Source organism: Brachyhypopomus gauderio, chromosome 7 (genome assembly GCF_052324685.1).
Source record: "Brachyhypopomus gauderio isolate BG-103 chromosome 7, BGAUD_0.2, whole genome shotgun sequence".
Lineage (NCBI taxonomy): Eukaryota > Metazoa > Chordata > Actinopteri > Gymnotiformes > Hypopomidae > Brachyhypopomus > Brachyhypopomus gauderio.
In genome coordinates this window covers 2,877,796-2,905,753 of record NC_135217.1, presented here as the reverse complement: position 1 = coordinate 2,905,753, position 27,958 = coordinate 2,877,796, and the positions used below count along the sequence as shown (strand labels likewise).

The 27,958-nt window shown below is 43.3% G+C and overlaps 1 protein-coding gene and 2 long non-coding RNA genes across 3 annotated transcripts; all 3 read right to left on the bottom strand.

Annotated features, from left to right (window-relative positions):
- Positions 1 to 366: 366 nt before the first annotated feature.
- On the bottom strand, positions 367 to 7,108 carry LOC143518349 (uncharacterized). The gene is made up of 4 exons (XM_077010788.1): positions 6,718 to 7,108; positions 6,513 to 6,573; positions 2,454 to 4,283; positions 367 to 1,638 (listed from the first exon to the last, which is right to left on the bottom strand). Exons 2-4 carry the CDS (start codon positions 6,541 to 6,543, stop codon positions 395 to 397), a joined length of 3,105 nt encoding a protein of 1,034 aa, XP_076866903.1. The 5' UTR covers positions 6,544 to 6,573; positions 6,718 to 7,108; the 3' UTR covers positions 367 to 394.
- Positions 7,109 to 9,632: 2,524 nt separating this feature from the next.
- On the bottom strand, positions 9,633 to 10,143 carry LOC143519741 (uncharacterized). Its single transcript, XR_013132531.1, has 3 exons — positions 10,018 to 10,143; positions 9,822 to 9,852; positions 9,633 to 9,668 (listed from the first exon to the last, which is right to left on the bottom strand). It is a non-coding gene; the product is annotated as an uncharacterized LOC143519741 (long non-coding RNA).
- Positions 10,144 to 19,208: 9,065 nt separating this feature from the next.
- Positions 19,209 to 27,355, bottom strand: LOC143518172 (uncharacterized). The gene is made up of 3 exons (XR_013132071.1): positions 27,131 to 27,355; positions 23,562 to 23,763; positions 19,209 to 19,397 (listed from the first exon to the last, which is right to left on the bottom strand). It is a non-coding gene; the product is annotated as an uncharacterized LOC143518172 (long non-coding RNA).
- Positions 27,356 to 27,958: the final 603 nt, after the last annotated feature.

The window sequence follows — 27,958 nt, the reverse complement described above, 5'->3', positions numbered from 1 at the left end:
TTTCATAATGAAAGTCATGGGTCAGTACAACTTTTAAACATGTGCAACTGAACATGTGAACCTACAAACAAGGTATTGAGTACATACAAGGAGCAAAGCATTTCATGTGCATCTGGGCTTGTGAAATATTTGTCACATATTTGTGAAAACACATCAAAGCTCAGATTTCCTATATTTTGCATTGGTGGACCAGAAAACATGGGGCTCACTATTAAATAACATGACATAGAATGAGTCTTGATCACATGGGAGGACAAGTCAACCCTCATCTGCCTCATTCTGGCAATGTGAAATATAACAAATCCTCCATGAAAATAAATAAACCAAAAAACTGGTGGTGATGGGGGGGGGGGGGGGGGGGGGGGATACTGGGCAGTAGGAGTTAATTGATCAGTTAATAGGTTAAATAATTCTCTAGTGTCCTAATCAACTCTCCTCCTTTTGAAACTGCAGCTCTAATTCCCTCTCTGTGTTTGTGTCTCAGTGCCTCTAACTCTCTCTCCTTCTCCTCTATCCTACAGTCGAATTCTTTCTGTTTCTGTGTCAACACACTCCAAAGTTTTTGCTGGAGTTCAGGCAGGATGATCTTCATGAGGTTCCTCTCTGCCTCCACCCTGGCCTGTCCTTCATACGTCTCCCTGATCTCCTCCATCTCCTGTCTGTGTCTATCCTCCATCTCTCTCTTCTCTTTCTCACTCTCCTCTCTCAGTCTGTCTAGTTCCAGCTGAGCCTCTTTCCTCTTCTGAATCTCTATCTCCAGCTTTCTCTCCAGATCTTTCTTTATACTGTCATCTCTTTCTTCTTTTAACATTATCTCAAGTTCAGTTATTCGATCCTCGTATTTACTGATTTGTGCATGATAGTCAGCAGATAATTGTGTAAATTTCATCAAAACATCCTCTATACTCCTTTCCAGTTTCTGTCTTGTTTCTTCTTCCTCTCTCTCTTTCATCTTTTGTCTTTCTCTCATAATTATTTTCTCCATTTCTCTGATCTGAGATTCTGTCTCCAGGTAGATCTCACTGCTGTAGAATCTCTCTTTGTTTCCTTCCACCATCTTCTCTATCTTCTCCAGCAGCTCTGAGATCTGAGACCCATCCCCACTCTCCTTAATGTTGAGACAGTGAAACCTGTTCCCACATTTCTCCACAAGTGTCTGGACCTCTTGGTTTCCTGACTGAATTAACTGTTCAGGATTTTGTTCTTCTTCAGTAACAGTGAAGAGGATCATGGTGTTCCTCCAACATCTCTCTCCAAACATCTCCTCCATTTTCTTCAGCATCCCTCTCTCCTCTCCTGCAGGCTGCTTCACTGGTATGACTAGGAGGAAGGCGTGGGGTCCTGGGGCAGACAGACGGACACAGAGTCCCACGTCCTGTCTCACCTCCTCCAGAGAGAGCTCAGGGCAGAACCAGTCAGGAGTGTCCACCACAGTCACCTTCCTCCCAGCCACCTCCCCCTGTCTGCTCTCACTCTGCTGGGGGAGTGTAGATGTAGCAGCCTGGCTCCTCTCCTCTCTGCCCAGGATGGTGTTTCCTGCTGCACTCTTCCCAGACCCAGTCCTCCCCAGCAGCACCAGCCTGCGTTCTGGTACTGGCACTGGTACTGGAGAGTCTGGACTGGAGGATTCTCCACCCACTGGAAAAGAACATACATTTCCAAATTGAATCTAATAATACATTTTATATTAAACTACTCTACGGTAAGGAAACTGTATTAATCCCAGGAAACTGTATTAAACTCTCCATACTGTTTCTCCCTCTGAGCGACACTGCTGAATCTGGTGTCTCTCCACTCACTATAGCGCAGCAGACCAGTTAGAATGGGGAACGCAATCTTCAGAAGGTATGCTTGATATACAGCTGATATAATGGGAATATTATAGTAGAAAACAATTTCACTGGTTAAACTAATATCTGATAATTCTCACCTGCTATTTATTCATTTTTGCTGTATTTGCAAAATGGAGGAGTTCAATGAAACTTTAATGAACTTGTACAGGCCCGCGGCTCATCTCCCCGCGGAGAAAAATTACGTTTGCCACAGCCCCCCCCCCCCCCCCCCCCCCCCCCAAAAAAAAAAAAAATTAAGAAAAATATAGTTGAATAGCCCTGGTCTACAGGCTCTGTTTAAGGCCTACAGTCTTTGTGCAAGGACTAAGGTCTCTGTGGTAGGCCTACGGTCTTTGTCTAAGGTCTACAGTCTCTGTGTAATTGGTGACTGTGGTGCACTGTGTGAGTGATTGGTGGCTGTGGTAGAGACTATGTGAGAGAGGCTAAAACAAGTCAGATAAATTCTGATTTGACCTCTGATTTGACCTCTCATAAAATGTTAAAAATGTGAGAAGTACAGGGATGACACAAAGCAAAGCTGCAAACTCTCTGGGTTTTGAGCCCAAGAGCCCAAGATTATATTATTTTATACTTTTTTCCCTTCATGATCAAAATACTCACTCTTTGGAGGGTCCAACTCTTTGCTGTTTCTTCTCCTGACTGGGACTGTTGGGTCTTTCTCCTCAAGCTGTTTGTTCTTTTCTGCCAGTTCAGTTTTCTGTTGTTCCAGTAGGATCATCATATCCTGGTGTTGGCTGCTCTTGTCCTGTAGTTCCTTTCCCAGTGTCTCCAGTTGGTGTTTACTGGTTTCTCCCTCTCTGACTGTGTTCTCCAGTAGTGTCTCTCTCTCACTCAGCACTTTGCTCATATTCTCCAGTTGTGAGTGTTTCTCCTCCAGCTCTCTCTGATTCTCCTCTAATGTTCTTCTTCTTTGTCTCAGTTCATCTTTAATCTCTCTGAGCTGTGTCTCCTTCTCTTCTATCGTCTTGTCCTGCAGCTGAAGGGTTTCTGAATTTTCTTTCTGAAGTCTCTCTTTCTCCTGCAGTTCTTTCTCCAGTGATTCTACCTGTTTATTACTGGTTTCTACCTCATTCACTGTGGTCTCCAGTAGTCTCTCTCTCTCACCCAGCAGACTGGTCATATTTTCCAGTTGTGAGTCTTTCTGTGTGAGTTGATTCAGTGCATCTGCAAATCTTTCATTAGTTTCCTGTAACAGTGCATCTCTCTGAGAAGCAGATCTGATGGTCTCTAAATGTTCTTTTATAACCACATCTTTCTCTTCCAGCTCCATGTCTTTATCTTTCAGCTGTTCCTCCATCTCACTTATTTCTTTGTCTTTCTCCACAAGTCTTTGCTCCATTTCTCGCAGTTGTTTTCTGTGATTCTCCTCTAATTTCTCTGTTTGTCTCAGTTCATCTTTAGTCTCTCTGAGCTGTGTCTCATTCTCTTCTATTGTCTTGTCCTTCATCTGAAGTGTATTTGTCTTTTCTTTCAGAAGTCTCTCTTTCTCCTGTAGTTCCTTTCCCAGTGTCTCCAGTTGTTTTTTACTGGTTTCCACCTCTTTTGTTGTGACCTCCAGTATTCTCTCTTTCTCCTTGATCAATTCACTCTTTTCATGTATTATTTTATTTAGGTTCTTTTTTGTCTTTAAATGTCCCTCTAATTCAGTATCTTTTTGTTTGAGTTGGTTGTTTTTCTCTTTTACAGTCTTATTTCTCTCCTCCAGTTGTTTTTCTTTGTCTTTCTCCATCTCTGACAGGTTCAGTCTCAGTGTCTCTAACTCTCTCTGTTTAACCTCCATCCTACTATCAAACTCTTTCTGTTTCTTTGTCATAAGAGTCTGGATAAAATATACATGCAGGTTCCTGAACAGCTGTCTGTCTGTCTCTACTGCTGTAGCTGCACTCTTCTCTCTGCTCTTCATCTCCAGTCTGAGGTTCTTCACCATCTTCGTCCTCTCCTCCTGCATCCTTCTCAGCTCCCGTTTCACCTCTGTCATCTGCTGATCTTCTCTCTCCAGTTCTCTCTCCAGCTCTCTCCTCTCATCATCTCTAACCTCTGATAACCTATTTCTATATTCATGTTTTTGATGTTTGTACCATTTTATCTTCTCAATCAGTTTCTCCACTGGTTCTGCTGAGCTCCTCAGAGCTTCCACCACAGCCCTCACTGCGTCTCTCATCTCCTGCTCTTCTCTTTGTCTCATCTCCACTCTTTCTCTCACTATTCTTTCCTCCATCTCTCTCATCTCCACTCTGATCTGACTGATGCTCTCTCTCTCCTCTTGTGTCATTTCCTCTTCCTCTAATTCTCCTTTACTGGGTGTTTGTTTGTCTGTTTGCTCCAGTTCAGTCTCAGTTTCCTTAAGCTGATCCTTCCATGATTTCCATCCTTCTATTAAGGTCATTAAGTTCTTCAGAGCAGATCTAGGAAACCTCTCTTCTTTAAACTCTGAAATAACGATACAGGTATGAGAGACTCAACTGGATTCAGTCACCTTTGGACCCTAAATTAAGTGCACAATGAAAATAAATAAGCATGAAAATAATATGTAAATCAACTCTATAAAAGCTTACCATCATATAATTGCGGTAATAATCAATTTATCAAATCAATCGAGCTTTTAACTTTATATTTGATATTTTGCACTACAAAGCACAAACCTGCCCTTGTGGTGTGTTCTACAGACCTGCTGAGGAGGGGAGGTGCTGTTTCTGTTACTCTTACAAAGGATCACTGATAAAGTACCGACGCTGCATCTGACTCATATTTCATATTCAGTAATAGAAGAGAATCAGAGCCTCATAGGAAATCCATCTGTTCATGAACTCTGATGTTGAAGGGATCAGGGGAGCTTTGCTTTGTTAACTCTATGAGTACTTCTTGAACCTTAAATTAAAACACTTAACACTTACAGTAGTGCTCAAAATAATAGCAGTGCCCCAACAGCAGCAAGATAAATCAATGTTTTTGTAAAACTTTCAACCTCTACACCACAAGTAAGTTTTTGGAGGGTATAATAAGGGTATAGAAAACCAACAAACCCAACAGGCGACCCATGCATACTATAGATTCTTTGAAATTGAATGACTAACTGAAAAGGGTGTGTTCAAATAAATTGCAGTGGTGAGTTCAATTAGGGAGGCCGTCACTTAGAGAGGGCATTCTGGGAAAAGGGGTGTTAACAGGTGATCCTTATTTAAGGAGCAAGGCAACTGACATGCTGGCTGTGCATTTGTCCTGAAAAAACAAGAAAAATGGGTCATTCAAGACACTGTTCTAAAGACGAGCGTTTTTAATCAAGAAACTAATAAAAGAGGGGAAAACCTATAAAGAAGTACAGAAAGTGATTGGCTGTTCATCTAAAATGATCTCCAATGCGTTGAAATTGGAAGAAAAACGTGGAAGAAAAAGAAAAACAACTCCTTGAATGGATAGGAGAATAGCCAAACTGGTAAAGGCTCAGCCAATGATCGGCTCCAAGAGGATCAAGGAAGACCTTCAGTTGACTGTGAGTACTGGTACAATCAGAAGACGTCTTGTTGAAATCAACCTACCAGCAAGAAGCCCTCGCAAAGTCCCACTGCTAAATAAAAGACATGTGCAGAAGCGGTTAGAATTTGCCAAAAAACACATTGAGTGGCCTGAGAAGAAATGGCGTAACATTTTGTGTACTGATGAAAGCAAGGTTCTTCTTTTTGGGTCCAAGGGTCACAGACAGTATGTCAGACATCCTGCAAACACAGAATACAAGCCACAGTACTCAGTGAAGACGGTTAAGCATCGTGGTGGAAGCATCATGATATGGGGATGTTTCTCCTACTACGTTGTTGGTCCTATTTATTGCATACCAGGAATCATGGATCAATTTGAGTACATCAGGATATTGGAAGAAGTCATGCTGCCATATGCTGAAGAGAAAATGCCTTTGAGGTGGACCTTTCAACAAGATAATGCCCCAAAACATACCAGCAAGCGAGCAAAAGAGGGGTTCTAGACAAACATGATTCAACTGATGGAGTGGCCAGCACAATCCCCGGACCTTAATCCCATAGAAAACTTGTGGGCTGACATAAAAACTGCAGTGCATGAGGCAAAACCAAGAAACGCAGGGGAATTGTGGAATATAGTACAATTGGCCTGGGCTGCAATACCTGTTGACCGTTGCCAGAAATTGGTTGACTCCGTGCACCACAGATGTGAAGCAGTTATCAGAAACCGTGGTTTTGCAACAAAATATTAGTTTAGGATACTCAGCCAAGTTGGCTTATCAAGAATCTCTTAGTTTGTGCAGTACATTTTTGAGTTTCCAAGAAAAGATGTTAATGCTGCTATTTTTTTTAACATTACGTTTCTGACTTTCTGTGAAATATCATTATTATTATTATTTGAGTTTTAATTACTTTTCCCAATTGTCCTGCTTTGGAATAGAATGTGCTTTGTCCCCAATGCATTTGTGTTCAAAAGTACACAAATTGTAAAGTACAATTTGTTAGAAGAATTTTGATATTTACTTATTTTTTTAAAGACACTGCTATTATTTTGAGCACAACTGTATGTATCAATAGCACAAAAGCCAAACCTACGACTAAAACCTACAAGCACTTATTACTTTACATAATCTATTTAGCTCTTATGAATGAAATCACATAGTACAAAAGTTCTTATTCTCCTCCTCACCAGTCAGCAGAGCAGATTCCTCCATTTTCATTCTCTCCTCTTCTGTCCATCTTCTGTCTCTCTGTGGAAGTGAATTAAACAGAGTGAAGGGTCTATGATGTCATACTGTGTGTTATATGAAGGACCAGTGTGGATTATTGAGAGCTATTAAACCACATGTGTTCAACAGTTAGAAATATGAATGTCATTAATATTGTGTACTCACCGTTAAGGTTCCTAAACCCTGTAAAGGAAAAACTGGTTAATGATAAAGGGTTTTGACAGCAGTAAATGTGCTTTTAAAACTATGACAACTACAGTAACACATTCTCCAGCTCTTCCCAAGAAATTTGTGTTCCTCTCATAAATGTGAAATCAAATGTAGAATCTAGGGGTGACCTGCAATAGTCGCTGATTCGACTATAGTCGACTATACCCCCTAGTCGACTATGAACGTCATAGTCGAATGTACCATTCTAACTGCATGGGGGTGCCCAAGGATGCAGCTAAGCATTAGTTGTTACATGAAATGTCTTTGTTTTCGTTATATATAGCCTTTTGTCAAATAAAATCATCTTAATTTCTGTTAATAAATATTTTTAAAATGATGTTTGCGCATTAACAATAGGCATCTTCTTTACTACACATTAATAAATCACACCCTGCAGTTGCACAATCCAAACGAACGGAGCTGAACACGCTACAGAATACGCAGCATCTGCCGAGATTATAATGGCTACTAAAAAACTTCAAAAGTATTTTGAAAAAGATAAAGATGAATCAAACAAATAAAGTGCAAGTTATGCCATCAACGTCTTTCATTTTGCACGTCGACACCCAACATGGCATACCATTTAAAACGCATAAGGTAAAAAAAAAAAACAGTTCAGCCGTTTGTTGTTTCGGTTGTGTCATCTCGTCTCGTCACGGTGCGTCTCAGCAATTAGGCCTATAAACATTTTTTGTTGTTGTTTGCTTTTAAAAACCCGTTACTTGAACCTTTCCTTATATATTTTTGCTGTCGTGAGGCAATTTTTTATATTTTCAGGCAGGCATATTTTATTTAAAATATTTTTGACAATTTGCACAGTGCCTGTCTGACAGTTCGATATGCGCAATGCGCACTGATGGTTAATGCAAAGGAGAAGCAATATATAACGAACTTCATTCCAATTACATTTTAAAGATTTCCTAGAGTGATTGGCTGCATTGATGGAACCTACATATGCTACCTATTACAGCACCATTAGAACATGAAGGCGATTACATAAACAGAAAATCCATCCATAGCATTAATGTACAGGTACTAACCTTTATAATCCTTAATGAATAATGTACTTATCTTTAATGGTAACAAAAATAACGTAGCTATTGTAACTGACCGTTCTCCCCATCAAGATCATATGTGATGCTTTGCACCTCATCACAAATGTTGAAGCCAGATGGCCAGGATCCGTGTATGATTCCACACTGTACAACAAATCTGAACAGAGTAGGCCTGCGGTAGTTTTGCTAGTTGTTCACATTCAGTGTAATAGTTAAATCATTGCAAACCCTAGTGCGATTATAGGACACTATGACGGCCTCCTTCATGGAGACAGAGGGTATCCCTGCCTGTCCTATACCTTATGACTCCCTATTCAGTTCCTGCACCTGGACCACAGTCCCGCTACAATCAGGCCGACAGCAAAACCAGGGCAAGAATTTAAATGACCCTAGGAATCCTCGAGGCCAGGTTCCAGTGGCTGAAGGGGCTCAGAGTAACCCCTGATAGGGCGTGCCACATAGTAATGGCATATGTGGTATTACACAACATTGCAACCATCCAGGGACAGCCTACCATCTCTGACATGCCCACAGACGAGGAACCTTACATGCATGTGGGTGACAACAGAGATGGTGGAGTTGTCAGAGACTCCATCTGCAATCACTGCTTTCCACATTAAATCATGCACCACCACCCACCCCACCCTCCACCCTGTAACCTTTTATTATACATTAGAGTAAAATTCACTGTAATGTTTCATTATTTAATTTTTCCTGTAAATAAATACACTACCGTTCAAAAGTTTGGGGTCACTTAGAAATGTTCTTATTTTTGAAAGAAAAGCAGTTGCCAAGAAACTGAAGATTTCCTACAATGGTGTGTATTACTCTGGTTAGAGCACAGACAGGCTCTAACCAGAGTAGAAGGAGAAGTGGAAGGCCCCGCTGCACAACTGAGCAAGAAGACAAGTACATTAAGAGTCTCAAGTTTGAGAAATCGACGCCTCACAGGTCCTCAACTAGCAGCTTCATTAAATAGTACCCGCAAAACGCCAGTGTCAACATCTACAGTGAAGAGGCGACTCAGGGATGCTGGCCTTCAGGGCAGAGTGGCAAAGAAAAAGCCATATCTGGCTAATAAAAGAAAAAGATTAATATGGGCAAACGAATACAGACATTGGACAGAGGAAGATTGGAAAAAAGTGTTATGGACAGACGAATCAAAGTTTGAGGTGTTTGGATCACACAGACGAACATTTGTGAGACGCATAACAACTGAAAAGATGCTGGATGAGTGCCTGACACCATCTGTCAAACATGGTGGAGGTAATGTGATGGTCTGGGGTTGCTTTGGTGCTGGTAAAGTGGGGATTTGTACAAGGTAAAAGGGATTTTGAATAAGGAAGGCTATCACTCCATTTTGCAACACCATGCCATACCCTGTGGACAGCGCTTGATTGGAGCCAATTTAATTCTGCAACAGGACAAGGACCCAAAGCACACCTCCAAATTATGCACAAACTATTTAGAGAAGAAGCAGGCAGCTGGTGTTTTATCGGTAATTGAGTGGCCAGCGCAGTCACCAGATCTCAACCCCATTGAGCTGTTGTGGGAGCAGCTTGACCGTATGGTACGAAAAAAGTGCCCATCAACCCAATCAAACTTGTGGGAGCGGCTTCTGGAAGCATGGGGTGAAATTTCTCCAGATTACCTCAGCAAATTAAACCTTGACAGAGAAAAGTGAATTCATTAACAGATGAGAAATCTGGTACCTGGCAACAAATTTAGCTTATCTCAAATAATCAGCCAAATAGTAAAAACACATTTGTAAAGCAGAATGAGTTGCTTGGTGTGTTTTGTGAATGGAGAAACTCACTAAAGGCAACTTTGACGCACCATCCAAGTCACTGCCTGAAAATGATGCAGATGGGATTATTTCATAGTCTTGAAATAATGAGGCTAATAAACAATTAATATAATGCACACTGATCATCATGTAGGTTTGCACAGCAAATGTAAAAATTACTCATATTTAAATGCATTGAACAGCAGACAAACATTTACTTGCTCTTGGCTGTGGTGGCTTCATCTGCTCCTACAATAGGAATATTATGTGTTTCTACATTAATATAATAACTAAATAATGAACATATGTGCATACAAATGTATAAGTAAAAGCATTAAAATCCTCAACCATGCTGATTCTCACTAAGATGATCACTCTGTACTTTAGGTTTAGGAAACTGTGTAATATCAGTACCTGGGACTTTAGTTTTTCTACCACTTTCTTTAGTGCTTCATCATTTTTTAAGCAGTTCAGAAATCCATAGTCCTCATGGAACAGACAGTCGACTGTGGTCGTGTTCTCCCTGGTTACAGATCTGCGGCTGTCTGGTACAGGGCAGAATCGGTTAAATGTGTGATGGAGCACCACTAGAACAGCAGGCTTGGAGTCTGTGGACAGAGAGCAGTTTCTATCAGTGTTTTGTTTAAGCCAAATTTGTTGTGTATAAGCAATATGTAGAGTTAAAGACTAATAAGTGTCTTACCTGCTGCATCAGATATTATTTTCAGTGCTGCTTCAATGTCAGTTCTAGCCCGTGACACAATGGGACAGAACACCAGAACAACATCACACTGTTCTGATGATACACACATCAGGTCTGGTATTTTTTCATGGAGACGTTTGAGGAATTCTTCATGACTGTTTAAAGTGTTTCCAGTTGTAATGATGCAGTACTTAACTGTAAGGAAACAGAGCATTTTCAAAGATTAATCTGGAATAAGTTACACCGACCCACTAACACATCTGATAAATTCTTGATTGTTTTCCCTTCTAATCCACAATGAATTTTAGCCATGTGAGGAAACTCACAATGTACAGCTTACATCCCAAATCCAGAACTCTAAGATTGTACAGTAAGTGAAAGAAGGGGGTCTGATGAGTAACAACCATCAGAATAGAAATCCAGGATGAAACAACCAAGATCCAGGAGAAAATCAGAAAGATGGACCCAGTGATAAGTGAAACAAGCTCCGAGTACAGGATCAACAGAGGCTGGGACCTGCCAGTTACTGTAACGGCTCACCCCCCTCCCTCCCTATCAATCATTCCTCCATTTCTACTTTCTTCCGTGTTTCTCTTTTCCCCATGTGTTCTTTTTGCTAATTGCCTAGCCTTAATCCAGCACTTAATTTCTGTCATTTGTTTCACCTGTGTCTCGTCCCTGTCCTCATTAGTTGTGTATTTAAACCCTCCGATTTACCTCTATCCCTGTCGGTCTATGTTTGTGTTTATTTCCCCTTCCTTCAGTGTAATTTTCCTTGCTCACTGTGCCTCCTCTGCCCCTGATTGATTTAGTCTCCTTTCTCTCTCCTCGCCTTGTTAGTTATTGTTTTCCTCTCCTGGTTTGCCCAGTTGTACTTTGTTTTGTTCTCCTTTTTTCTTGTCTTTGCATTTCGTGATTTGTAGGTGTTTTTATGCTTTATTGGTTCGTGTTTAATATGTTAGTTTGTTTTCATATGCTTTCAAATGTTCATGTTTATTGTATTACTGTTGGTGTTATTTTAGTTTCTACGTTGCCCTGGTTCTGTTTATCTAGCTTATGTGTAAGTTTGCACCATTGAACCTGCACCAGTATGCTTCTGTGTAGCATGTATTGTTTTGTATAAATGTTTTGAGTTTTTGCGCTGATATGCCATGTCTGTCACGGTTAAAGTTCCGGACCCCTCCTTGTGGGCGTGTGGTTATGTCGTCTGCGTGCAGTTATGTCCATGTTTGTAGTTCTGTGGGTGTGGGTTGTTTGTGAGCGTGTTCGTTAGTCTCAGCTGTGCTTTGTCTCGTGATCACTGGGGAATGTGTTCAGCACCTATTTAATGTGCAACAAAATATTAGTTTAGGATACTCAGCCAAGTTGGCTTATCAAGAATCTCTTAGTTTGTGCAGTACATTTTTGAGTTTCCAAGAAAAGATGTTAACGCTGCTATTTTTTTTAACATTACGTTTCTGACTTTCTGTGAAATATCATTATTATTATTATTTGAGTTTTAATTACTTTTCCCAATTGTCCTGCTTTGGAATAGAATGTGCTTTGTCCCCAATGCATTTGTGTTCAAAAGTACACAAATTGTAAAGTACAATTTGTTAGAAGAATTTTGATATTTACTTATTTTTTTAAAGACACTGCTATTATTGTAACGCGGGGTTGGAGGCAGCAGGAGGCAGAGGTTGAGACTCGAGGGTTTTATTCTCCATAATACAAACAGAAGAACTCAGGCCACTAGGCAGTACAAAACAACAGGTTAAACGAAAGCAAGAAGGCAAGAAAGGCGTAGAGCAGAGACCAGCGAGGCGACGGAAGACTCTCACGTTGCGAGGCGAGGGGTGCAAGCAGTATGCGCAGCACTGGACGGCGCGACCTGTTGGAATATAAAGAGCCCGAGGCTGATTAGAAACAGGTGTCAATACTCGGGCGATTGGGAGCGAGGGTGTGGCTGTGCGTGAGGAGGTGTGTGCAGCGTTAGAGTGGGCGTGTTGGTAGAGGCAGGTGTGTGTGTGTGCGTCCTCTGGCGGCCTCTGGGCAGACCCACCGTAACAATTATTTTGAGCACAACTGTATGTATCAATAGCACAAAAGCCAAACCTACGACTAAAACCTACAAGCACTTATTACTTTACATAATCTATTTAGCTCTTATGAATGAAATCACATAGTACAAAAGTTCTTATTCTCCTCCTCACCAGTCAGCAGAGCAGATTCCTCCATTTTCATTCTCTCCTCTTCTGTCCATCTTCTGTCTCTCTGTGGAAGTGAATTAAACAGAGTGAAGGGTCCATGATGTCATACTGTGTGTTATATGAAGGACCAGTGTGGATTATTGAGAGCTATTAAACCACATGTGTTCAACAGTTAGAAATATGAATGTCATTAATATTGTGTACTCACCGTTAAGGTTCCTAAACCCTGTAAAGGAAAAACTGGTTAATGATAAAGGGTTTTGACAGCAGTAAATGTGCTTTTAAAACTATGACAACTACAGTAACACATTCTCCAGCTCTTCCCAAGAAATTTGTGTTCCTCTCATAAATGTGAAATCAAATGTAGAATCTAGGGGTGACCTGCAATAGTCGCTGATTCGACTATAGTCGACTATACCCCCTAGTCGACTATGAACGTCATAGTCGAATGTACCATTCTAACTGCATGGGGGTGCCCAAGGATGCAGCTAAGCATTAGTTGTTACACGAAATGTCTTTGTTTTCGTTACATATAGCCTTTTGTCAAATAAAATCATCTTAATTTCTGTTAATAAATATTTAAAAAATGATGTTTGCGCATTAACAATAGGCATCTTCTTTACTACACATTAATAAATCACACCCTGCAGTTGCACAATCCAAACGAACGGAGCTGAACACGCTACAGAATACGCAGCATCTGCCGAGATTATAATGGCTACTAAAAAACTTCAAAAGTATTTTGAAAAAGATAAAGATGAATCAAACAAATAAAGTGCAAGTTATGTCATCAACGTCTTTCATTTTGCACGTCGACACCCAACATGGCATACCATTTAAAACGCATAAGGTAAAAAAAAAAACAGTTCAGCCGTTTGTTGTTTCGGTTGTGTCATCTCGTCTCGTCACGGTGCGTCTCAGCAATTAGGCCTATAAACATTTTTTGTTGTTGTTTGCTTTTAAAAACCCGTTACTTGAACCTTTCCTTATATATTTTTGCTGTCGTGTGGCAATTTTTTATATTTTCAGGCAGGCATATTTTATTTAAAATATTTTTGACAATTTGCACAGTGCCTGTCTGACAGTTCGATATGCGCAATGCGCACTGATGGTTAATGCAAAGGAGAAGCAATATATAACGAACTTCATTCCAATTACATTTTAAAGATTTCCTAGAGTGATTGGCTGCATTGATGGAACCTACATATGCTACCTATTACAGCACCATTAGAACATGAAGGCGATTACATAAACAGAAAATCCATCCATAGCATTAATGTACAGGTACTAACCTTTATAATCCTTAATGAATAATGTACTTATCTTTAATGGTAACAAAAATAACATAGCTATTGTAACTGACCGTTCTCCCCATCAAGATCATATGTGATGCTTTGCACCTCATCACAAATGTTGAAGCCAGATGGCCAGGATCCGTGTATGATTCCACACTGTACAACAAATCTGAACAGAGTAGGTCTGCGGTAGTTTTGCTAGTTGTTCACATTCAGTGTAATAGTTAAATCATTGCAAACCCTAGTGCGATTATAGGACACTATGACGGCCTCCTTCATGGAGACAGAGGGTATCCCTGCCTGTCCTATACCTTATGACTCCCTATTCAGTTCCTGCACCTGGACCACAGTCCCGCTACAATCAGGCCGACAGCAAAACCAGGGCAAGAATTTAAATGACCCTAGGAATCCTCAAGGCCAGGTTCCAGTGGCTGAAGGGGCTCAGAGTAACCCCTGATAGGGCGTGCCACATAATAATGGCATATGTGGTATTACACAACATTGCAACCATCCAGGGACAGCCTACCATCTCTGACATGCCCACAGACGAGGAACCTTACATGCATGTGGGTGACAACAGAGATGGTGGAGTTGTCAGAGACTCCATCTGCAATCACTGCTTTCCACATTAAATCATGCACCACCACCCACCCCACCCTCCACCCTGTAACCTTTTATTATACATTAGAGTAAAATTCACTGTAATGTTTCATTATTTCATTTTTCCTGTAAAATACACTACCGTTTAAAAGTTTGGGGTCACTTAGAAATGTTCTTATTTTTGAAAGAAAAGCAGTTGCCAAGAAACTGAAGATTTCCTACAATGGTGTGTATTACTCTGGTTAGAGCACAGACAGGCTCTAACCAGAGTAGAAGGAGAAGTGGAAGGCCCCGCTGCACAACTGAGCAAGAAGACAAGTACATTAAGAGTCTCAAGTTTGAGAAATCGACGCCTCACAGGTCCTCAACTAGCAGCTTCATTAAATAGTACCCGCAAAACGCCAGTGTCAACATCTACAGTGAAGAGGCGACTCGGGGATGCTGGCCTTCAGGGCAGAGTGGCAAAGAAAAAGCCATATCTGGCTAATAAAAGAAAAAGATTAATATGGGCAAACGAATACAGACATTGGACAGAGGAAGTGTAACGTTTCAGCCAGGAAGACACGGATCCAAATGCGGATTACTGATGTTTTTATTTCTTGAGTGAATACGGAGTACTCGCACAGGTGAATAACTCCATGTGGTGTGTGCAGTGTGTGAGTGCGGTTGTCGTGGTCAGGACGGTCCGAGTTCACGCCGGGTAGACAGATGGCTGGAGGTACAAAGGGGCTAGGCTGGAGACGAGGTCTGGAACGAGAGCAGAGGTCAAAACACAGGAGAGCAATCAGGAGATAACGCTTGGTAGATGGCATGCCAACAATACTTCGCAACCCGGAAGATAGAGGAGGAAGCTTAAATAGCGTGAAAGGGGAGGGGCGATGAGCGGCAGGTGAAACGCATCTCATGGCGATCATGTGCTGTTCCTGACAGTACCCCCCCTCCGACGAGCGGCTCCAGCCGCAACAGATCGGTTAGAAGGGGGCCGGCCACGACGCCTGGGAGCAGGGAAGTGAGGATGAGCAGCGTGGAATTCGGCGAGAAGAGGGGGGTCCAACACATCCCGCGCGGGGATCCATGCACGTTCCTCAGGACCGTAGCCCTCCCACTCGATCAGATACTGAAGCCCACCCCGACGCCGACGGGACTCCAGAATGGCATGGATGAGGTAAGCGGGGCGCCCGTCGAGCTCCAGTGGTTCAGGTGGCTTGGCAAGAGACGGCGCCGCAGACATAGGACTGTAGAACACCGGTTTAAGCAGAGAAACGTGGAACACCGGATGGACGCGATACTGAGGGGGCAGTTGAAGTTCATACGAGACGGCGTTGACTCGCCGCAGGACCTTGAATGGACCGACGTATTTAGGGCTGAGTTTCTTGCATCGTTGTCGCAGGTTCAAGTCTCGCGTGGACAGCCACACCCTCTGCCCCGGGTGGTAGACCAGTGTAGGCAACCGGCGACGGTCTGCGTGGAGTCTCCAGGTGTGAAGAGCACGTCGCAGGTGCACCTGGGCCCGTTCCCAAGTACGCGCACTGTTCTCGAACCAGTGGTCCAGCGCCGGAATGTTTGACGGACTTTCGTCCCAGGGGAAGAAGGCCGGTTGATACCCGTACACACATTGAAAGGGGGTCATTTTGGTGGAGGAATGCATTAGCGAGTTCCGGGCATATTCCGCCCAAGGTAGGTATTTACTCCAGCCCGCCTGGGAAACGCAATATTGCCTCAAAAACCTCCCTATCTCCTGGTTTACTCGTTCTACTTCCCCGTTAGCCTGAGGATGGTAGCCGGAGGTGAGACTAATTGTGACCCCGAGCAGTTTGCAGAATTGTTTCCACAATTGTGATGTGAATTGGACACCCCTATCAGAAACAATATCTTCGGGCAACCCGAAGACTCGGAAAACGAAAGTGAAAACGGCCAGGGCGGTTTCCATGGCAGTGGGTAACTTGGGAAAAGGAATTAAGCGACACATCTTGGAGAACCTATCAACTACAACTAGAACGACAGTGTTGCCTTCGGACTTCGGTAAATCGGTGATGAAATCCATCGCGATATGGGACCAGGGTCGGCGAGGAATAGCGAGTGGAAGCAACTTTCCTACAGGGAGAGTTCGGGGAGTGCGACTCGTCGCGCAGATGCTGCAAGCTAATATGTAATCGCAAACGTCGTCTTTCAAAGATGCCCACCAATAGAGCCGTGATATGAGATGTATGGTGCGTGTAATCCCCGGGTGACCTGTACCCGCCGTATCGTGAGCTAGTTGTAAGAGTCGTCCTCTCATAGACACGGGGACGTACTGTTTTCCTGCTGGGCAATCGTCTGGACGGGGATCTGTGCGTAGTGCTTCCTCCATCTCGCTTTGCAAATTCCACCGAACGGCAGCTACGAAACAGGTGCGTGGCAATATGTACTCCGGTTCCTTTTCTACGGGGTCTTTATCGTAGATGCGTGAGAGGGCATCGGCTTTTGTGTTCTTTGAGCCGGGTCTATAGGAGACAGAAAAACGGAACCGGGAGAAGAACAACGCCCATCTAGCTTGGCGAGGGTTAAGTCGCCTGGCTTCTTTTAAGTACTCCAAATTCTTGTGGTCGGTGTAAACAATAAAAGGGTGCTCCGCCCCCTCTAACCAGTGTCTCCACTGTTCTAAGGCGAGTTTAACTGCCAAGAGTTCACGGTTGCCGACATCATAATTTTGTTCTGCTGGTTGCAACTTCCTCGAGTAAAACGCACAAGGGACCAATTTAGGGGGGTTTCCTTGGCGCTGGGAGAGAACCGCTCCCACTCCCACCTCAGAGGCGTCAACTTCGACCACAAAGGGGACATGGGGGTCAGGGAGGTGAAGAATGGGTGCGGAGGAGAACGCTCTCTTGAGCAACGAAAACGCCCGGTCAGCCTCAGCCGTCCAGTCAAGGCGTAGATGCTGCCCGCCCTGTAGGAGATTCGTCAGCGGAGCGGCCACGGAGCCGAAGCCCCTGATGAAGCGACGGTAAAAGTTCGCAAATCCCAGGAATCGCTGGAGTTCCTTCCTCGTTTGAGGCACTGGCCATTTAGCGACTGCAGACGCCTTGTCCATATTCATAGAGATTCCCCCCGGAGACAGAGTACATCCCAGGAATTCCACGGAAGTCCGGTGAAACTCGCATTTCTCAGCTTTTGCGTAGAGGCGATGCTGCCGTAGGCGGCTTAGTACAGCGGAGACATGCCGGACGTGGCCGGCCTCTGACGAGGAATATATAAGAATGTCATCTATGTAAACAATGACGTACTGTCCTATCATGTCCCGGAATATCTCATCCATAAACGCCTGGAAGACTGAGGGGCTGTTAGCTAATCCATACGGCATGACGAGATACTCATAATGACCTCGAGCAGTGACAAAAGCAGTTTTCCACTCGTCCCCCTCTCGAATGCGAACGAGATTGTAAGCACTTCGCAAGTCCAACTTCGTAAAGATGCATGCTCCTCTAAGACGCTCCTGTGAAGTGGAGATGAACGGAAGGGGATAAACGAATTTGGACGTGACGGCGTTGAGTGCGCGATAGTCAATACAAGGACGCAGTCCTCCCCCTTTCTTCTCCACAAAGAAGAACCCCGCCGCTATGGGAGATGTGGACGGACGAATGAAACCTTTCTGGAGGGCCTCGTCGACGTACTGTTCCATAGCTGCATCCTCAGGACGGGACAAAGGGTAAGGCTTAGTACGACGCGGAAGCGGCGACCCGGGCAGCAGCTCAATCACACAATCCCATGGTCTATGTGGTGGCAGATGACTGGCATTGTCCTTACTGAAGACGTCGGCATACTCCTGGTATTGCATGGGATAGGCGGTTTCGAGAGGAGAGTCGGGACTTTCTACAGATGTGGATCGGAGAGGTAAGTGCATACAACCCCCGAGACAGTGAGAACCCCATTTCGTGATTTCTCTAGCTTTCCAGGAAACAGTGGGGTCGTGTAATGACAGCCAAGGAAACCCGAGGACTACCGGATCGCGGGGTGACGGCAGGAGAAAGAACTGGATATGTTCGGTATGGAACAGCCCCACCTGGAGTACAACAGGTACAGTACACTGAGTAATAAGCCCTTCACCAATAGGCTGGCCGTTCAGGGCATTAACACGCAACGGAGGACTGACAGATGTCGTGGGGATGTGCAACCGGTGCGCCAGGTCAACATCCGCCTGAAAATGATGCAGATGGGATTATTTCATAGTCTTGAAATAATGAGGCTAATAAACAATTAATATAATGCACACTGATCATCATGTAGGTTTACACAGCAAATGTAAAAATTACTCATATTTAAATGCATTGAACAGCAGACAAACATTTACTTGCTCTTGGCTGTGGTGGCTTCATCTGCTCCTACAATAGGAATATTATGTGTTTCTACATTAATATAATAACTAAATAATGAACATATGTGCATACAAATGTATAAGTAAAAGCATTAAAATCCTCAACCATGCTGATTCTCACTAAGATGATCACTCTGTACTTTAGGTTTAGGAAACTGTGTAATATCAGTACCTGGGACTTTAGTTTTTCTACCACTTTCTTTAGTGCTTCATCATTTTTTAAGCAGTTCAGAAATCCATAGTCCTCATGGAACAGACAGTCAACTGTGGTCGTGTTCTCCCTGGTTACAGATCTGCGGCTGTCTGGTACAGTGCAGAATCGGTTAAATGTGTGATGGAGCACCACTAGAACAGCAGGCTTGGAGTCTGTGGACAGAGAGCAGTTTCTATCAGTGTTTTGTTTAAGCCAAATTTGTTGTGTATAAGCAATATGTAGAGTTAAAGACTAATAAGTGTCTTACCTGCTGCATCAGATATTATTTTCAGTGCTGCTTCAATGTCAGTTCTAGCCCGTGACACAATGGGACAGAACACCAGAACAACATCACACTGTTCTGATGATACACACATCAGGTCTGGTATTTTTTCATGGAGACGTTTGAGGAATTCTTCATGACTGTTTAAAGTGTTTCCAGTTGTAATGATGCAGTACTTAACTGTAAGGAAACAGAGCATTTTCAAAGATTAATCTGGAATAAGTTACACCGACCCACTAACACATCTGATAAATTCTTGATTGTTTTCCCTTCTAATCCACAATGAATTTTAGCCATGTGAGGAAACTCGCAATGTACAGCTTACATCCCAAATCCAGAACTCTAAGATTGTACAGTAAGTGAAAGAAGGGGGTCTGATGAGTAGTGACCATCAGAGCAGATATCCAGGATGAAACAACCAAGATCCAGGAGAAAATCAGAAAGATGGACCCAGTGATAAGTGAAACAAGCTCCGAGTACAGGATCAACAGAGGCTGGGACCTGCCAGTTACTGTAACGGCTCACCCCCCTCCCTCCCTATCAATCATTCCTCCATTTCTACTTTTTTCCGTGTTTCTCTTTTCCCCATGTGTTCTTTTTGCTAATTGCCTAGCCTTAATCCAGCACTTAATTTCTGTCATTTGTTTCACCTGTGTCTCGTCCCTGTCCTCATTAGTTGTGTATTTAAACCCTCCGATTTACCTCTATCCCTGTCGGTCTATGTTTGTGTTTATTTCCCCTTCCTTCAGTGTAATTTTCCTTGCTCACTGTGCCTCCTCTGCCCCTGATTGATTTAGTCTCCTTTCTCTCTCCTCGCCTTGTTAGTTATTGTTTTCCTCTCCTGGTTTGCCCAGTTGTACTTTGTTTTGTTCTCCTTTTTTCTTGTCTTTGCATTTCGTGATTTGTAGGTGTTCTTATGCTTTATTGGTTCGTGTTTAATATGTTAGTTTGTTTTCATATGCTTTCAAATGTTCATGTTTATTGTATTACTGTTGGTGTTAGTTTAGTTTCTACGTTGCCCTGGTTCTGTTTATCTAGCTTATGTGTAAGTTTGCACCATTGAACCTGCACCAGTATGCTTCTGTGTAGCATGTATTGTTTTGTATAAATGTTTTGAGTTTTTGCGCTGATATGCCATGTCTGTTACGGTTAAAGTTCCGGACCCCTCCTTGTGGGCGTGTGGTTATGTCGTCTGTGTGCAGTTATGTCCATGTTTGTAGTTCTGTGGGTGTGGGTTGTTTGTGAGCGTGTTCGTTAGTCTCAGCTGTGCTTTGTCTCGTGATCACTGGGGAATGTGTTCAGCACCTATTTAATGTGCGTTCACGCAATGTCTCGTGCTTGTCTTTGTCTAAAGTTCGTGCCCGTGTAACTGTGTGAAAAGTACTTCTGCGATCGAATCGAGCTTCACATTGTTTGTGGATTAAAGTATATGTTGCACCATATCTACGTTTGTCGTGCCTGTCTCCTCCGCACGTCACAGAAAGACCAGCCACCCAAATGCCAGGATACACGTCTCGTGGGAAGAAGGGGAAGAGAAAGGCTAAGCGACGTCACGCATCTTCCTCTGCCCCAGTGCTTGTGGAGGAGAAGAATGCTGAAACGTTCTTCGAAGCGGCGTGGAGAGAGGGATACCAGGCGGGATACTCATGAAGGAGGGTATCCCCCTGGCATACCTTGAGGAGGAGTCCAGTGCGCCTATATTGGTGGGTATAGGTGCCTTTGCCCTGCACCCCCCCGAGTACGAGTTCGAGAGCGGTGAGTCCGGAGAGGAGGAGAGCCCCCCTCCCCTCTGTGTACTCGGACGAGGAGAGCGAGGCCAGCAGCTTCCTGGTCCTGCCTGTGACCTCAGGAGGGGTCGCGCCACTGCTAGCACTCTGGCAGGCAGCCAGAATGATTTCGTGGCTGCCTGTGCCTGTCTGTTTGTCCCGTCCCTATGTTTCTCCCAAACCCCCTTTTCCCTCTTGTGCCCTTTGTGTTGAACGTGCCTGTGTGTGTGTTTGTAATTGTGCCCGTGTTTAATGTATTTTTCCCTGTCTTCCCAGGGAGGGTGTTTTAGAGCTGTTCGCGGCGGTTCCCACCATTGTGGGAGACGGCTCTCGGGGGCTTCACGAGGGTCACGAGGGTATATCACCTATTTAATATGCGTTCGCCCAATGTCTTGTGCTTGTCTTTGTCTAAAGCTCGTGCCGTTGTGAGTGTTATGTGTGAGAGTGCTTGCGCTATACATGCCGCACTTTGTTCATTGTTCACAAATAAACGTCTATGTTCAAGTACCTGCTCTCCTCCCAACGTAACAATGACACATTGTTAAAATATGAACTTTATATAGGAAATAACCTTGAGTCCCTTGTCATGTGTGTTTTTTTGTATGAATGTGGCCATAATCATACACAAAAAAACAATGACTTGTGAGGAACATATAAAAAACATAGTATGTAGACATATCTGATTTAAGTAAGAGACATTTCTAGCCTTATAAGAATCATACTGTTTTTTTCCATATGGGTAATAAAGTGGCCAGTGAGTGTATATTGTGTGTGGTAGCCCTGTCCCGTGCTCATCTATGTGAGACTGCTACGTAATGCCTTGTTGTATGTTGAAGTGTTTGCTTAGCGCATCTCTTTGAAGTAACTTTTATTCTAAAAAAAACTGTGTGTTTCAATGTCACTCGTCTCTGCATCCTGCCTCACCCGTGACAGAAATGTCAGCCAACTAAAAGATGCCAGGATATCAGTGCGATGATAAAGGGGGGAAAAAATGGAGGAAAGAAGAAGAGGAATCGGCATCATGCACCTTTCCGCGTGCACTTCAGCACCACTTCAGACATGGCCTCGGAGAGCGAGGGGGAAGTCATGTGGCTTTCTACAGGGAGCTCGCGGAACAAGCGTGATGTAATGAACCAGCCAGGACCATAGAGCAGACCCCTCCGGAGTATGAGTTCGGGGACAAAGTTTCGGAGGAAGAGAAGCGTCCAGCCCTTCGGTATGCTCTGAAGAAACCTTGGACTACGTGAACAAAGGGGGAAGCCCCCCTCCATCAGTATACTCGAAAGCTACCGAGAATTATGGGAAAGAAGCTAGCCCCCCATATGTATACTTGAAAGCTGCTGAGTATTGCGGGGGGAAAAGCCAGCCCCCCTCCATCGTTATACTCAGAGTATTTTGAGCAGGAAGAGGTCAGCCTGCTGCCATCAGAGTACTTCACCTAGACGGTGAGATATCGGGGTGGGGAAGTTAGCCCTCCCCTCCTCGGAGTCCTCTTGGGCGGCCAGCATGGGAGTCCAGCATAGCCCCCAGTCTTGCCACAATGTGTCTCCATGCAGAGGAGATTCCTCTTCCCCACTCTGAAGGTGAGAGTATGGAGTGCCCTGGAGGACAGTACCTCAGAGGGTGCCAGTATGAGGAGCTATGTCTCCTTGGGGGAAGAGGAAGAGATGGATGCGGAGGAAGACGAACCGACTGACCTGCCTGGGTGTCGTCCCAGGACTCCAACGCTGTTGTGCAACCACTCAGTGGGAACACGAGGAACTGCAAGCGCCCCTGTGGCGCTCAATGTCAGTTTGCACCCCCCAGTGGCACCTAGGGGAACTGCAAGCGCTACAAAAGAGCCTAACTCCAGGAGTGCGCCCCCCAGCAGTACCGAGGAGCATTGCATGTCCCAGAGGGTCAACCTCAGATCTGGAGGGATGTTGGCCACGGTAGCTCCTGTAGCTCCAGGAGTGCTCCAGCAGGGCATGTTAATTTTTACAAACCATTAGAAACCTTTGGTCTGCAGCCATACTAGCAACGGCCCAGACGAGTAGAGCATATCTGATAGTAAACTCGACCTGCTCTATTTGCAGGGTACCAGCACTGATGAAGTTTATGTAATATTATTTTTTGGGGATTTTCTATGAAAGCGCTGTAGCATCCTATTATGTCACCTGTTACAGTCCTGAAGTACTTAAATGTAAATGTGCCATATTTTGTCAATTGTGATTTTTTTTCCACTGCCTCCACTTTTTACCCAACTGTGCAGTTAGAACACAGACACACACACACTAGTGATTACTAGGGGGCTGTGGTGCACACGTGCCCAGAGTGGTGGTCAGCCCTAGCCCGGTGCCTGGGGAGCAGTTGGGGTTAGGTGCCTTGCTCAAGGGCACCTCAGTCATGGCCTCAGGTCTGGGAATCAAACCCACAACCCTCCGGTCACAAGACCAGTTCCCTACCACCAGGCCATAACTGCCAACACAATGAACGAAAAAAATGTGTTTTTTCAAAGTTGAACATAAACATATTACATTGTATAAGAGATACAGAACTTTTATTGTATTTGTATAAAAAGTGAATCTTGAGGTCTGACCTTTACTGGTCATGTCTTTGGGTTCCCCTCCTGCCATTGGCTGAAACTTTTTTCCTTCTTTTATTTTCTTTTCTTAATTCATTAATTTTTCTTGATTCATTTGTGTTCCGTGTTCTTCATTCAGTTCTCCTTTATTCAGTTGTTGGTGCTCGTCCTTCTGTGTGCACAGCTGGTCTTGATCTTCATGAAGAATCACATGAGTCTTAATCACACAAAACCACATCAACACATTAAAAAGTGGGGTGTCACGTCAAGCCCCGCTTCCACATGTCATTCAAGTCTATGTTTTGTTGTCACATGTGCTTTTGTTTATTTTCTCCATTTTAACTCAGAGGGCATCACGGAGCAATGGGGCGGACACAAACGCTGAGAAAAGCAAGATTTGTTAAAGGGAAGTCAAAAATCAGGACTGTATAAACAAGCATGAGTCAAATCCAAGAGGGAGTCTAAACACAAAACATATCCTACATAGACACAGATGTGGGCGAGATTTTGGTTGGTGCCCCCTGCATCATCAATCGTCGGGTTGATTGTATTAGTATTAAAGAAACAAATAAAAAGCAAATGAATTATAAATATTACCGTATAACAAGAAATAAATATAAAGGTTTTGCACAAAAAATTTAACTATTTTTTACATAAAGTAGTGCAGAGAACAACTTTTAAATATTAATAATAAATTAAAAGAAAGAAAAAACAACAACTACCACCAGTGCAAATCAGTGCAATTTGCCTACTGCAGCATTGTTATTATTTCAAAAGTGCATCTGCAATGAACAGATGAGCATATGTGTGTTTTAATATATATTTATTTAAAAACTTGCTGAGCTAAGCTAATAATAGCACCTACTAGGATTGGGCAGTATGATGACAGAATAGTAAAATTGTGGCAGTATATTAACTACGTGACATGACGCAATGTGCTAAATCTGTACTTTGAAAAATGGGGCATTTAAGACATCCATTAAAAAGATCTGTGGGCGGGGTCAGCAGTTGGAGGTCACTGATTGGTTATGGAGTGGCGGTTTTCAGGTGTTGTGTGTTGTTATTATTATAATTATTAATTTGACTAATATTAATAAACAATAAAATTATGATTATGTGGACTTTGCTTGTTTTCACAGTTATTAATTAAAAAATAACTGTGATATAAAAATGCATTCACGCGAGCGCCCCCCTAGACAAACGCCACCCCTAGAATTCGCCTATATTGCCTAATGGAAGGGCCAGCCCTGCATAGACATAACGAGACACAAAAGCACACCATAACAAGACATGGAATATATATGCTAGAATACATGCAATGAACCAGTGCTGAAACAGAAACAACAGTCGACAATGACCAGCAACACAACAGACCAAACACAGGATTTAAGTACAAGAGACTAAACAAGTAACAAGGGCGTACTCACACTAAGCACGGTTTGCTGGTTCCGTGCTGGGGCCCGGTTATCCCCCCTCCCCACTCCCCCTCTGGCCTGCACTCACACTGCCTTTATCAAGCCGGCCCGAGCACGCTTACGTCATCACAACGTGACTTTATTTGGAAAAAAAGCGCGCTCGCACAACACTATGGAGTTCCCAATTCTCTTTTTATTGTATTTTTGGAGTCGTTTTGGGAGTGCAGAAACATGGTGCAAGCACAGATTTATCGATCATTTGTCATTTGCCGCCATGACAGTTTAACGTGAGCGTTGCATCACTGACGTCATGTTTGAGTAACGGCAAAATGAACCAATCACACGAGGCACCAAGCGGGCCCGGGCACGGATAGCGCTCACACTAGAAGCGAATCATGCCCTGGCCGACCTTTTCAAGCGGGCCCGGGCACGGTTAACTGGGCCAGGCCCGGGCACGGTTCGGAGCGATCACACTAGTCAAACGAACCATGCTTCGGCAGGGAACCGTGCCCGGGCCCGGATCACAGACCCTAGTGTGAGTACGCCCTTAAATATGCTGTCAAGGGGACCAGGTCACAAATGGCATGGGCGTGATAAGGGAACACACGAGAAACCAAACTAAACAAGACATACGTGATTGACAGGTGAGAGAAGGGCTTATCCTCCAGAAATATGTTTATGTGCCAGCTTCACGTAGGTAGGCCGTCCGACCGCCGTAATTTGAGGCACACTCAGTTGCTCTGCCACAGCTCTCAATTTGGCAATAACAGTCACATCAGCGCCAGATAAGGCAAAGATGTCTGCCACTTGCCCAATTAACCTTTCACACTAATCGAGGGTAAATTCACCATAAGGACTCGTCTGCTACCCTTTGAAATAAACTAATGAGCGCTTCTGCGACCATGTTTCAAATAACTCACCTGTACTAGTGATGTGTCGTTTGCGTTTGCGGTGGGTCGGAGTGGCATTCCGGTGAATGAATCTTTTGAATGAATCTTTTTAGTGAACTGATTCTAATGATTCAATTCATCTAAGCTGCAGTGCCCATCACTAGCCTGTACTGCTTAGCGTGCTGTAGTCCCGTCCTGATTGGCTGCCTGAGGGGGAAAGTTGTGGAACCCGATTGGCTGAATAAATTGGAGGGCTGTGGAATCTGATTTGACTGTAGTGGAAGACCATGAAAATGAATATGCATTCTGCGCGTATTGTATTTTCAAAATGCACTTTGACACAGATTGAGCTCTATTGGTATCGTAATCGTAAAGGAGAGACGCAATTTCCCCTTTAACATTTGGATTTTTACATCTTTTTAGCTTTGTGGAAAATTAAATTTCAAACGCATTATTACTGAATGTAAATGGGTGAATAACATTTTAATTAGAATTTTGATACAACTTTTGCATGACCACATGAAACTTCATGTCGGGAAATACATTTTCAATTAAATGCACAAATAAAGTATCAAAATGTATGTGTAAATGAAATATGAATAGACGTCTATACATTGCAAATGTAAATGGAATTATTGCATTTGACTTTGAAATTTGAGCTCAAAGTTGCTTGTATGAGTGGAACATGTAAATGCCAATTTAGGATTGTCATTTTGTGCAGCCTATTACATTTTCATTTTAATATTGACATAGAAAAACTTCGTGTCTTTGTATGTTGAGCTTTGTTCCCGTGTTACGTTACGTGTTTCATTTGAGGTAAAGTTTATTTGGTTAAGTTCATTGTTTAGAATGTCTAAAGATCATTATTGAAGTATTGATTTTGATTCAACGTCTAACTACCCGATAAAACAAACTCTGATTATAGATTTGCGTTAATAAATCTTGTTCTTCTCAGCGTGTGCGCTACTGGAAATCTCCTAATTCAACATCTCTCTCCGACTGAAACTACACTGTAGCACTCATAAACCGACGTTACTTCAGCGTTTACCCGTGAACACTGTTTATTATTATAGGCTACTGTAGAATCGTTAAAGGTCGGCGTTATATTACCTACACGCATTCACAACAAGCAGTCCCAATACCACATTTCGCTGAAAGGCTAAAGACGACAACGAATAACCTGTGATTGTTTTGCCTAAGGACACTAGCCATTAGCTAGAACTGAGCTTACGACTTTTTTGCGCAGATTAACACATTTCAGTCTGAGGTATCTACTCACCTCCGTTTATCTTCATGTAGTGACGCGAGAACTAATGTACATTCACTTTCTCTTTGGATGACGTATTACACCGACATAGTGGGGTATTATTACTCCAATGAATACTGTAGCTAAAAATACAAATCAAAAACATTTCTGTGTAGAATTAAGTGGACGGAGATGTATTTAATGACATCTTTCTAATGCAGTGGACAATTGTGCTGTTCTTTCTGCCCTGCAGCAGAATCATTTTGCAATCTCCTCTGGCCACCAAAGGGCCTCCTCCCCCAGATTCTTATAGTCATTTGTGCTTTATTGAGTTTCACTTTTGCTACCTGTGCTTACCAATATGCAGCCCAAATGCATCACAGTCCAAAATGTGTTTTAGTGGGTGAAATTATGATTACATCATGATAGCATCATCTGGACATTTAGAAGATAAGTAGATCTTTCCTCTATATGTACTACTGCATGTTTCTACAGAACTGCTAGACTACATGGGGCAGGCATGGCCTGGCGGTTAGGGAACTGGTCTTATGACCGGTTGTGTCAAATCACAATTGACAAAAAATATGGCACATTACCTCTTGTTGGGGGAAGAAGACAGCTAACCACTCCAAACAGAAACACAAGGAATAAAACATTCACGTTTGCTTCCTCCCTTTGCCACTGCATGTTCTACGCCCATGACATCTTGTGATTGTTTGTTAAATATTATTGGTTATTTATTATTGGTAATTAAACTCCTGCAGCTCTCAGCTATGTCCTTTTTCTCCCAGCTTCAGAGATTTCTCCATCTTCTCTTCAAGTACAAGTCTCTTCAAGTGCTGTTACTTTACTGAATCTCTT